We start from the raw sequence: 12,122 nt of genomic DNA, 5'->3' as shown, positions 1-12,122 counted from the left end.
TGTTTTCTTTTCTTCAGCATCCGATGCTGCCACCTCACCTGTCATCATTTTATCAGGGATTGACAAAAACAGAGCAGGAGTGGTGTTACAGTGTGAGTCTACAGGCTGGTATCCAGAGCCTGAGCTGCTGTGGTTGGACGGTGAGGGAAACCTCCTCTCTGCTGGACCTACAGAGACCCTCAGAGGTCCTGATGACCTCTATACTGTCAGCAGCAGAGTGACTGTGGAGAAGAGACACAGCAACAACATCACCTGCAGAGTCCAACAGAGGAACACCAACCAGAACAGAGAGATACACATACATGTTCCAGGTTCAAATTATATTATTGCATTTATGATAGAAACACTTTCTAAACATATGAAGTCCAGATTTCTAGTTTTTCTTTTTTCTTTTTTTTTTTTACCATTTCAGAGGATTTCTTTGAGGTCCCATCCAGTTCTCACTCTGTCATCATCGGTTTGGCTGTTTGTTTGGCTCTTTGCATCATGCTGTTAATTTCATCAGCTGCTGTCCTTTTATGTAGAATGAAGAAACACAGTGAGTCACTGATAAATTTTTCCTACCTCTACTATAAATCAATGTTTTCATTTTCATTCCTTCTCATTTATTTTTAATTTCAAAAAGAGAACAACAGAAGCCCAGAGGATCAGACTGATGTGGGAGGTGCTGAAGTTCCTCTGAGAGGCTCTTCTCCCAAAACTAGGAATAAGACTTCATTCGTGAGTGGATAAACACGAACAAGTTAAATATCAAGATGTTCATTGTTTTTCAGAAATGAGATGAAATATTAATCCTAATTTCAAAATAAAACTATCTGAAATAATGCTTAACAGAAAAAAGAAAAAAAAAACTGCACACGGTTACCACACAGACATCATGTGCATTATGGGCATTTACTAAGGTTGAGTAGAAAGAACTCTCTATTGATGTTAAAGGAATGAAGCAGAAACAATGTGAAAACATCAGTGTGATTTCATTCATCATTATTAGATTACTACTTCAGTAATGTCACACCAGTCTCTGTTTTGGTAAAAATGTTGCTACTGATGAAATTATTTTATATAATCAAGCTTTTCCTGGACTTCACACATCACCAACAGAGACAGTAGGTGTGCTCATACATAAAAGAAACATATTGATTTAAAAATACAACCCAAGAATGAAAAACGAGTTTTTCTACCGCATCATTGTGTTTTATGTCATATGTGCAGATTTATTGATTGTAGCTTTAACCAGTGTTGCTCTCATGCTGTAATTCACATTACACTTTAAAGTAATGTGTTACATTATTTATTACCCGGAGTAAGTAATCCATTACACTGTGTTGTATTAGTTTTGTATTACTCCATAACAAACCCCAAAATGCACTTTCCCATAATCACCATTTAACAAGAAAAACCTTAGGAGGACAATCCCACACACTGACACAAATCTTCATCCTAATAATGGCACCAGAGGTGACAAAAGTAGAGATATTCTGTACACACACGTGTGTCATGTGTGTCTGCAACAGAGAACATCTGATGTGTGTGTCTCTATGAGCATGTGATGTGATCAGTGGTGTGTGTGTGTCTGTGTAGGAAACAGAAGTCAGTATTCATCCTAAAGATGTAATCATCTTACACAATGACAATCATATTGATCCACAATTCTCTAACATTAGCTAACTAGTGAGAGAATCGAGAACTGAGAGGAAAATAACTACAGTAAAACTAAAAATCAGTTTATTTGACTACATTTGTGCTGTTTGTTTTTTGTCTAGCTGCACTCAAACGTTTGGGTTTTTAAAGCACTTTATAAATGAGCACTGTGTGGAGAGCAACTCTGAGTCACGTGACCAACACAAACTGATTTTTCCTCCTCTGGCCGAGTGTACCAAGCTGTGCAACCAGCTGCTGCCATCAGCGCTGTTTTACAACATAACGGCCGCTACAAGCAAATCACAGCACAAATATAACTACGTTTCTTACTGAAGCACGGTCGGGAATCCCATCAAAGTAGGTCAATGTGTGGCAAGGAAAAAGCAGATGCTCAGATGAAGAGATGCCACACTAGGGGTCCACTTTAACCTCTGACTTTGGCACATGTCATCTCTTTTTATGCGACATCTCCTGGCTCAAATCAGTTTGATATTTGAAGGCTCACAGTGATGTAAAATAATGACTCCTCAGCAGTGCGTAAAAAAAAAAGTAACAAGCCTGTTCTGAAAATATAATTAGTCAAAAGTACAGATATTTGTTTAAAAATGTGAGTACAACTAAAAGGATCTCAGAAAAATACTCAAGTAAAGATACTGAAAAATTATACTGAAGTACAGTAACAAAGTATTTGTACTTGGCTTGTCTGCCATCTCTTAGTGGCCAATAACTTGGACGTCGAAACTTCCGGAGGAACAAAAGAGGAGGGAGAAAGCTGAAAAGAATCTGCAGGATATTAAAGAAGAGGTTTGTATTTGTTATTTGGTATATATTTGTCATGTGTGTGAGTGTGTCCCTATTAAATGTCTCTTTATCTCTGTATTGTAAAGTTATGAAGGAGATTATTTTGTTTATTTTGTAACAAATGTCTAAAAAAGTAACTGTTTCTATATATTAAACAAACTTATAATCCACGTTGAAATTCAAAGAAAGGACTGGCTTGCAGAAATGTGTCAGAATTAAATGAAATCGCCAGTTTATTGTCATTCGGAACAGTTAGTGCACATCAGAATGAAATTCCAGTGCATTTACTCATCATCAAATATAAAAATAAATAAATAAAATTAATGTCTAAAGGTATAAAATGCAAGAAAGATCCATGTGAGAATAAAAAATAAGAAATATTTTAGTTTATTAGTGAGGAAATTAATAAGGAAAAGCTGCGCAGGATCTTAAATATATTGAACATCAACAAAAGCAGCAGAAAAGTGTACAATCATCGTTCAGCCATGAAATGACACTGCTGTAAATATAGAGTCATGGGGGACAGAGGGGATGGGGGAGGCAGTCAGGGTGGGTGGTTGGTGTGCTGATGGTTGGAGAATGAAACTATTGTAACATCTGGCTGTCCTGGTCCTGATGCTGCTAAACCTCTTTCCAGAGGGCAGCAGGTAGCACAGTGCATGATGGGGGTGGGCGGAGTCTCTGATGATGTTATGGACTCTGCTGAGACAGCATCTGTGCTCGACATCCTGGATGGATGGAGGAGAAGTCCTGGTGATCTTCTCTGCAGTGATCTCCTCTCTGAGGCCCTGAAGCTGTAAAACCAGATGCAGACACAGCTGCTCAGCACACTTTGATGCTGCCTCAGTAGAAAGTGGAGATGCTGGAGGAGAAAGTTGTGCTCTCCTCATCCATAATGCAAAGCGCCGACACTGCTGAGACTGTTCAACCAGTGCTGTTTAATGACTAGTCCAGACTGTCCGTTATCTAAGGCCTACACTGAAACATTGTACTGTGGCATGGTGGTTAACACCATTTCCAAGAAGCAAGCAGGTCTTGGGTTCAAATCCCCCATCTTGACTGGATTTGTGTGTTCTCCCCGTGTCTGCACGGGTTCTCTCCAGATTCCCACCACAGTCCAAAGACATGTTAGTGGTGTTAGGTTAGCAGATGATTCTAAATTGCTCATTGATGTGATGGTTGTCTGTCTCTGTCTTTATTGAGGAGTAATAGGTCAGGGCTAGTTATTTTAGGTTCAGCAGCTAACAAGAGGGTGTGTCGGTCAGAACACAGGAAAGAGGACACGAGGCTTCCACATTGCTGAACTGTCACAGTCAGCTGGTTTATTGTCACCTCAAAGCTCAGTGTAGCCAATAGTCTGTAGTAAATAATAAGTTATTGTTAGACCAAATATATTACAGCAACAGTGGTTCAACTAATATAAACTCAAACTATAAAGTTACACATCCATCTATGCATATAATGTCCATGACATAATATATAAAAACTCAAATTATGTAAATATTACATTACTTGGTTCAAATATACAGAGAACTCAGATTAAACACAGTGGTGATGTCATACTACAAACATAGACATTCACCGGCTATAACCATCATTAATGGCGCCATCGTGTGGCTGAATGGAAGTACTACACTATGGCAGCAGTTGGCGGCACAAGCCTTTAATCACCACGTGAAATTGCGCCGCTATGACTCGGTAGAAAGTCAAAGCCGCGGCAAAACTTGAGTTTGCAACTCAACAAATTAAAGGTAACTTACGTTCAGACATTAACTTAACATTCGGAGCATCACCGTGAAGGATTGCAAACAGGAACACAGTTTACAGGATGAGGGAATAACAAAAAACTGACCTGGAAGTACTTTCTCTCCCTCTGGAGCAGCAGCGCAGCACATCAAACTCTGTCAGTGCGCCCCAGGGTGGCTGTGGCTACAATGTAATAATAATAATACAATAATAATACAATACAATAATAATAGTACAATAAAAAACACACCAATCAGACTGTGTAAGGGGACACAATTGTTGGAAACATGTTGCTCACAGTGTGAAGCTTCAGTAATTTTGGCACTTTTATCAACAAAGAGCTGCAGAAACATCAACATCTGTCTGTCTTTCTTTCTCACAGATGATCAACTCTAAGTTAGAGAAGGCTGAATTCATTCAGAAGCGGATGCAGACATTTCTTACACTGGACTCAGAGGTCAGTGAAAGCATCTCTCAGCACACAGAGGTAAACATGGACACATGTGATGCTGTCATCCTCCCAATGATCACAGACCTGTGCACTTATATTCCTGCAGTTTTGTCCAGCAGCAGTTTCTGTGTCATTAACCAAACACAACTTTGAAATCCTACCACTGCAAGATTGTTGACATCATCCCACAACACTTAATGTTGTTAACATCAGCTCCCTTAAATTTACATCATACAGCTTTAATGTGACTCATTGTGTTGTGTTTCATTATTGTGTCTGAAGCATGAACGTTTTTTCCTTCAGTTCTTTCTTCATGTGACATTTCAGCTGCAGTTAGAGAAGAATACTGAAATCATCGATCAGCTCAAGCAGGTGAAAGAAGCATCAGAGAAACTGAAGAACCAGCTGGAGGACAAAAATCCAGAGGTTTGTCTTTCAGTTATAAACATTGTGATTTTGCTGATTCAACTCTCTTTGTGAAAAGTATAATTCATTCATTTCATTCATTTATTTGTTCATTTTCAGGCACAACAAATACATATTGAACATAATTGTAAACATCAGTATTTACTCACTATCACACTCAACTGTATAAATAAACTAATCTAAATCTAAATGTCTAAAATGTGAGAAAAAGAATTTATGATATACAAACTGTGGATCTCAGTAAATGAACACAGTCATCTTCCTTTAACCGAGATTTTGTGGATATGGCAAAAACATGATGACACACTGTAAAAGATGCTCCACATCAAAGAAGAAAAAAGTCTGTCCTAAAATCAATGTGTCATCAAATTTGATATGTAGCAGTCTGCCAGAGCTGAATATTTATATGTTCTTATGTTAATTTTATCTTCTAAACTGACAGCATTTTATGTTGTTGAAATTTGAGCTTCTATATTAAATATTGACGTTATCACACACCTGATCAAATAGCAGTAAGTGAAGTGAGATTTAAAACTTCTGTTTATTGTTGCATTTGATGTGATTAACTGTGTGTGAAGAGAGAAAGACAAGAGTGAGAATATTGCTCAGGTTCATTTCATTAAAGATACTGTATCCTTGTTAAAGCTGTGATTTTGTTTACGTTCATTATTATTCTACAAACCTTAAACAGACAGTAACAAAAATAAATGTGCTTTCAGACTTTAGAGTATACGAGACTTGTGTGGTTGAAGGTCATAAGCTGGAACAGAGGAGCCGCAAAGAGCAGTAGTCGTATTTAAATAAAATGTCTAAGAAATGAAGTGATTTTAGTTTTTGTGTGTTTAAACATGTTGCTCACAGTGTGAAGCTTCATCAATTTTGTCACTTTATCAACAAAGTGCTGAAACATCAACATCTGTCTGTCTTTCTTTCTGACAGATGTCCAAATCTGAGACGGAGCTGGATGAAATCATTCAGAGGCTGATGCAAACATTTCCTACACTGGAATCAAAGGTCAGTGAAAACATCGCTCAGAAGAATGGTGGTGGTGGTGGTGGTGGGGGGGATAAAGTGGAGATGATGGAGGAAGGTTTCGAGAGGGTTTTCAAAATGCTGCGTTTTTCCTGAGACAACGCCGTCTCAGTGTGGATGGGAGGCCGAAACGGAGAGAAAAAGATGCTTTTTCAAACAAAAAAGCATTAGTGTGGACGTAGCCTGAGTGAGTTCTGTCAGTGAGGAAGACCAGCAGCCCGATACACATGGGGGTGTTGATACCTGTGGGAGGGGTCAGTTTTCTCAACAGCTTCTGGGGGATGATCAACCAACAAACAAGCATTCATACGTGACTGTTCTCGTAAAGCTCAGGTGAAGAGCAGAGTACATCGCTCTGTGGAGCCGTTTGGCCAGTACGAAGACTGACGTGGAAGGGACTCTACAAGGACTTCATTATTAAGGGAGTTAATGCAGAGGGCAGGTGTCAACAAAACATGTGATGGGGACAGATTTGAAACATGATGGAACAACATTCTGCTGCAGCGAGGTGTTAAAGATGTCTGTAAGGACGTGTGCTAGCTGCTCAGCACACTGCCTTTCATACATTAACTCTCCTCAGAGTTTTACAGACATTAGTGATTCTGAGATTCAGTGTTTTCTCATCAGGGTGAAGACTGTCTTTTATTGCAGGGTGTTGTTGTTTATCGAAAATGTACAGAGACAGTGTGTGTTGTTGTCACACATACTTGCTTCATTTATTTATTTATCTAACTTAAAAACTTGAGTTGCGTGCTACCAGGTCAGGAGGAGTAAATCTGGGGTCCTTTAACAGAATGATGTGGTTTCCTCATCCTCACTCTCTCTCCTGGTAGAAAAGCAGGCTTCCATTCATGACGCTTAGCATCAGTGTAATGTTGCCTCTTCAGCTGATATTTCTTACAGTAGAAGGCAAAGGGAGTATGTCCAGTTTATTACCCATCTTTCTGCCATGAAGGTGTTCATAGGGAGAGGGAAGTGGTCGCATGCAGTGTTATACAGTAAACTTGAAGCCAGTCCAGCACAGTCTCCTTCCATGGCTGTGACGGCTGGATTGCTGTCTGGATGCAGGTGCAGAGGTCACGAAGAAACCGTTCAATTGCTCCATTTTGCAGCTGGGTAGTAGACAGATGTTCTGCTGTGAGAGTTGCCTGTATTATGGAGGAATGGGTCAAATGCTTCAGAGGTAAACTGTGTACTTTTGTCTGTTACATTAATGTTCTCTGAGTTGCCGTGACAACTAAAGACAGACGAGAGGAGTTGAATAAGCTCAGGCATACAGTCTGTTTTCCAAGAGGCGTTGAAGGACAGCTCGGACATGCGAACGATGCTCAGCCAGAGTCTTAGAAAAAATAAGAATGTCATCTAAATAGACGAACACAAACCGGTCGAGGAAATCCTGTAGGACATCGTTAATAAGGGCCTGAAACACCGCTGGAGCATTCGTTAAACCGAAAGGCATGACGAGATACTCAAAATGGCCTAGGGGGTGTTAAACGCGGTCTTCCACTCGTCTCCCTGACGGATTCGCACCAAATGATAAGCATTGCGAAGATCTAACTTAGTGAACACCGTGGCACCCTGCAGGGATTCAACAGCGGAGCTAATGAGTGGCAAGGGATACTTCTTTTTAATAGTGACGTCATTCAAGCCCCTGAAATCAATACACTGTTGAAGAGACCCATCCTTTTTGTCCACAAAAGAAAAAAAAAAAACAAAAACAAAAAAAAAAAAACAGCTGCCACGGGGGATGAAGACGGACAGATTATCCCAGCCGCTAGTGAATCCCTAAATATACTCCTCCATCGCAGCGCGTTCTGGCATAGAGATACTATACAATCGGCTCACGGGCAAGGGCGCCCCGGGGAGCAAATCAATCGCACAGTCATAAGGACGATGGGGCGGTAGGGACTGCGCTTTGATCTTACTGAATACTTCCCGCAAATCATGATACTCCGGCGGCACCCCGGAGAGATCGGGGACATATGCATCAGTCCCCGAAGCCTCCCCCGGGCCGGGAAAACGGGCGGAAGTCAGACAATTGGAGTGGCAAAAAGGGCTCCAGCTGATAACCCTTTGCCCCTCCCAATCCAAGTGCGGATTGTGCAAACACAGCCAAAGTGAGAGGAGTATCAGGTGAATCGAGGACAAAAAAGGTGAGTCTCTCCCTATGATTTCCCGAAGTGCACAGTGACACTGGACCAGTGTGAAAAGAAATCTTAGTGAAAACCTGGTTATTAATCGCTCTAACTGGAATGGGCGGCTCAATGTTGGAGGTTCCATTTTTTAGGGCAGAAATACCGGGGTTACTCGCATATCTCACGGAGGAATAAACCATACACACGTTGTTTAGAGTTTTACATCAGAGGGACACACCTTCCTCTGCGCCATCATTTATTGCACACACACTTCCGTATTTATACCTTTCAGGTTAAGAGCACATACATATATGATAGGGCAACACCCCCACTTGCTCTTAACACTATACATTACACATTTACATGATATACATATTTACATGATATTCACATATCAACGTTTTATGTTCCAAACAAAATATGCGTAAATTTATCTATTTTCACTTTACTTACAGACTTAGTCATGATGTCTGCTACCATGTCTTCTGTTGCACAATACTTAACTTGTACTTCCTTCTCAGTTATAGCAGACCTAATAAAGTGATACTTGATATCGATGTGTTTACATCTTTGACGGTTTATAGGATTTTTGGACAATGCAATTGCACCTTGATTGTCTGCAAGAATGGTAACTGGTGAATATTGCCTTTTAATGTCCATGCCATTAAGTAGCTGTGAGAGGTATAAGCTTTCTTGTACTGTGGCGGCCATCGCCATGTACTCTGCCTCGCACGTTGACAAAGCTACTGTAGCTTGCTTCCTGGTTTTCCAGCAGATCACTGGCCCATTTTTGGATAGTACAAAACAATAACCCGTTGTACTTCTCCTGTCACTCAAGTCTGTGGCCCAATCTGCATCGCTGTATGCTATAAGATTTAGGTTTCCTTCTATCCTTTTATAGCACAGCTCTTTGTTTAGTGTCCCCTTAAGGTAACGTAATACATGTTTTGCTGCTGTCCAATGATGCTCTTTTGGCTCAGACAGGGATTGTGACAGTTTGCTCACTATCCAACTCAAATCTGGTCTTGTACATGTCATTAAGTAAATCAAACTGCCCACTAATTCTCTATATTTTCCTGAATCAACTGATTCACCATGTGCACCAAAATCATTTTTGAGTTCACAAGGAGTAGAACGTGGCTTACAGTCAGACATTTTGAACCTTTCCAGGATTTTTGTGATGTACCGTGTCTGATTTAGTCTTATCTCATGGTTCTCTTGTATACAGTCAATACCCAAGAAATGTTTGAGCTCACCAAGATCCTTCATTTTAAATTTCTCATCCAACATTTGTTTCACGTTTCTGATAGCGTCCTCACCGTTGGCAGCTATGATTACATCATCAACCCAGATGATAAGAATCACTGTCTCACTCGCTGTCTGTCTGGAATATACACAATGGTCTACAGGATTTTGTTTGTAACCTTTTTCACATAAATGGTCATGTAACATCTTATTCCAGTTCCTGCCAGATTGTTTCAAACCATATAGTGATTTGTTTAGTTTACAGACCAGTTTTTCACCTGTGTCTGACTTTACTTCAAAACCTTCTGGTTGCTGCATATACACCTCACAATCGATTGGGGCGTGCAAATAAGCAGTCTTCACGTCCATTTGATGGAGTTTAAAGTTGTGCTGTACTGCTAATTGCATCAGCGTACGCACTGACGTCATATCTGCAGTCGGCGAAAAGGTTTCTTTGTAATCAATGCCTTGAACTTGGCTATAGCCTTTAGCAACATATCTTGCTTTAAATGTTTTAGTCTGATTTGGGTTCTCTTTTATCACATACACCCATCTCCCCCCCACTGCATTTTTACCTTCTGGCAGCATGGTTAAAGTAAACGTATTATTGTCTTTCAAGGATCTTATTTCATCTTCCATAGCATCTGACCAACACTTAGAGTTCGATGACTGCATAGCTTCTTCAAAAGTCTTTGGTATGTCGTACATCACCCTGTAACAGTAATCTACAGTCAGTGATGTTTGGTCGTCTTCTGCAGTTTGGACATAGTCTTTCAGGTAATCTGGCCTTCTCCTGTTTCGTTTGGGATATCGTTCAGACTCTGTTCTATCACTCTGTTTGTCTGAGTTTTGTGCATCATTTATGCCATTGTCCTGAATGTCACTTTCAGGTTCCAGGATCATACTTTCATCTGATCTCTGGTCATTCCCTGTTTTGTCCTTTCTAGCGGGGTACTTCAAGATGTCCCCTGGAGTCAAATCATCATCTCCATTGTCATCAACCTGAGTGGTCTGGGTTTGGTGCTCAACTACACTTTTAGTGAGGAACTTGACCAACCTATGTCTAAGAACTCGTCCTGTTTTAGGGTAGTAGATTAGATACGACGGACTGTTTTTATCGTAACCCACAAAAACTCCTTCGTCACATCTTGCGTCTAACTTTTTTTTGTTGTGCCCGTAACCATAGCAAACTGATCCAAAAATCCCCATCCTCGACATGTCTGGCTTCTTTCCTGTCAGCATGTAATAAGGGGTTTGCTTTGTGCGTCTGTTGTAACACCTATTACGAATTACTGCGGCAGTCATAACAGCATAAGTCCATAATCTTTTTGGCAGGTTACTTTCGATCAACATACACCGTGCCATTTCAAAAAGTGTTCGCCATTGTCTCTCGGCAGTCCCATTCTGATGAGGTGAATACGGCGCTGATGTCTCATGCCTTATCGTGTTTTTATTTAACAATGTCTGAAACTCTTTAGATGTAAATTCAGTTCCATTGTCTGATCTGATTCTCTTTACTTGCCCATAGGGGGCGACGTCTGCCAAAAACTTTTCAGTTGCTTTTACGGTGTCACTTTTAGCCTTTAGAAAGTACACAAACATTGTGCCTGAGTAATCATCAGTAAATGCTAACGTGTACCTGAACCCGTCTTTAGCTTCTGGTTCTATCGGTCCAGCTAAGTCAGTGTGCACTAACTCTAATGCTTCTTCTGCTCTTTCATCAGGCTCTCTATTCCTGGTTTGGATAAATTTGCCTTTTGTACACACTTCACAGTCTTGGTAATGTTTAGCTTTACCTTTTATTTTCATACCCTCGGTAATGTCCTCTAGTTTAACCAAGTCTTCATAGTTGCAATGGCCGAGGATTTTGTGCCAAGTTTCTACATCATGACAGCCATTGCATTCGTCGTTGTCAACATAATGATCAGATGTAACACTGTTCAAATAGTATAGGCGTTCATATTCACTTATCTTAAACCTTGTCCCGTTCTTATGGATAAGCTGGTTGCAGCCCTTCTTGAAGGTTACTGAGGCTCCTTTGGCCGTTGCCGCCTGAACCGAGAAGATATCTTGCGGGTAAGAGGGAATGTAAAGTGCTCCCTCCAGTGTCGCCTTCACCTTTCGTCCCTCGCTGTCTTGTAGATAGACCTCCACATCTCCCCTCTTCAGTGCGACCCCACTCGTCCTCGTTCCGTCAGCTAATTCCATGAAGTGTCTTCCAGGTGTGAATGTCTCATCAAAACTCTTAAATCTTTGAATGTCCGTAATAATGTGAGAAGTGGCCCCTGTATCAACCATTAGGCCTCTCTGTTTCAGCCCTTGATTTCCACAGTCTTTGGCTTTGAACGCGAAACTATGATCTTCTGCATCAGTTACGTGTTTAGCAGTAATCTTCTTTCGTCTGCGACAGTCGCTGTCCTTATGCGTTGAGCTTTTACAGTAACCGCACCACTGCTTCACTTTTTGTTCTTTCCTTTCGGTCTTTGTGTAACACTCACGTGCTATATGACCCTCTTTTCCACAGTTGTAACATATTATTTCTGCATTGTCTCTCTCTTTCTTCCAGTTATTTGCCTTCATCACATTGTCTTCAGAACATGTGGCCTTTTCGGTGCTCTCGTAGCTTCTTAATTTAGCTTTGAATT

At 40.6% G+C, this 12,122-nt stretch overlaps 1 protein-coding gene across 1 annotated transcript in view; it reads left to right on the top strand.

Annotated features, from left to right (window-relative positions):
* Nucleotides 1–12,122, top strand: part of LOC309701815 (uncharacterized protein) — a 125,621-nt gene that overhangs the window by 10,621 nt on the left and 102,878 nt on the right. Inside the window, exons 5-11 of the mRNA XM_082526069.1 lie at nt 18–311; nt 413–538; nt 626–720; nt 2,359–2,445; nt 4,571–4,645; nt 4,943–5,065; nt 6,005–6,079. Coding sequence (XP_082382195.1) covers nt 18–311; nt 413–538; nt 626–720; nt 2,359–2,445; nt 4,571–4,645; nt 4,943–5,065; nt 6,005–6,079 — 875 coding nt within the window. The remainder of the gene's footprint in view (nt 1–17; nt 312–412; nt 539–625; nt 721–2,358; nt 2,446–4,570; nt 4,646–4,942; nt 5,066–6,004; nt 6,080–12,122) is intronic.

Source organism: Aulonocara stuartgranti (assembly GCF_965226115.1).
Source record: "Aulonocara stuartgranti genome assembly, chromosome: 3".
In the NCBI taxonomy this organism is placed as follows: Eukaryota; Metazoa; Chordata; class Actinopteri; order Cichliformes; family Cichlidae; genus Aulonocara; species Aulonocara stuartgranti.
The sequence above is the reverse complement of the archived record's forward strand: the minus strand, read 5'-3'. Positions and strand labels throughout refer to the sequence as shown.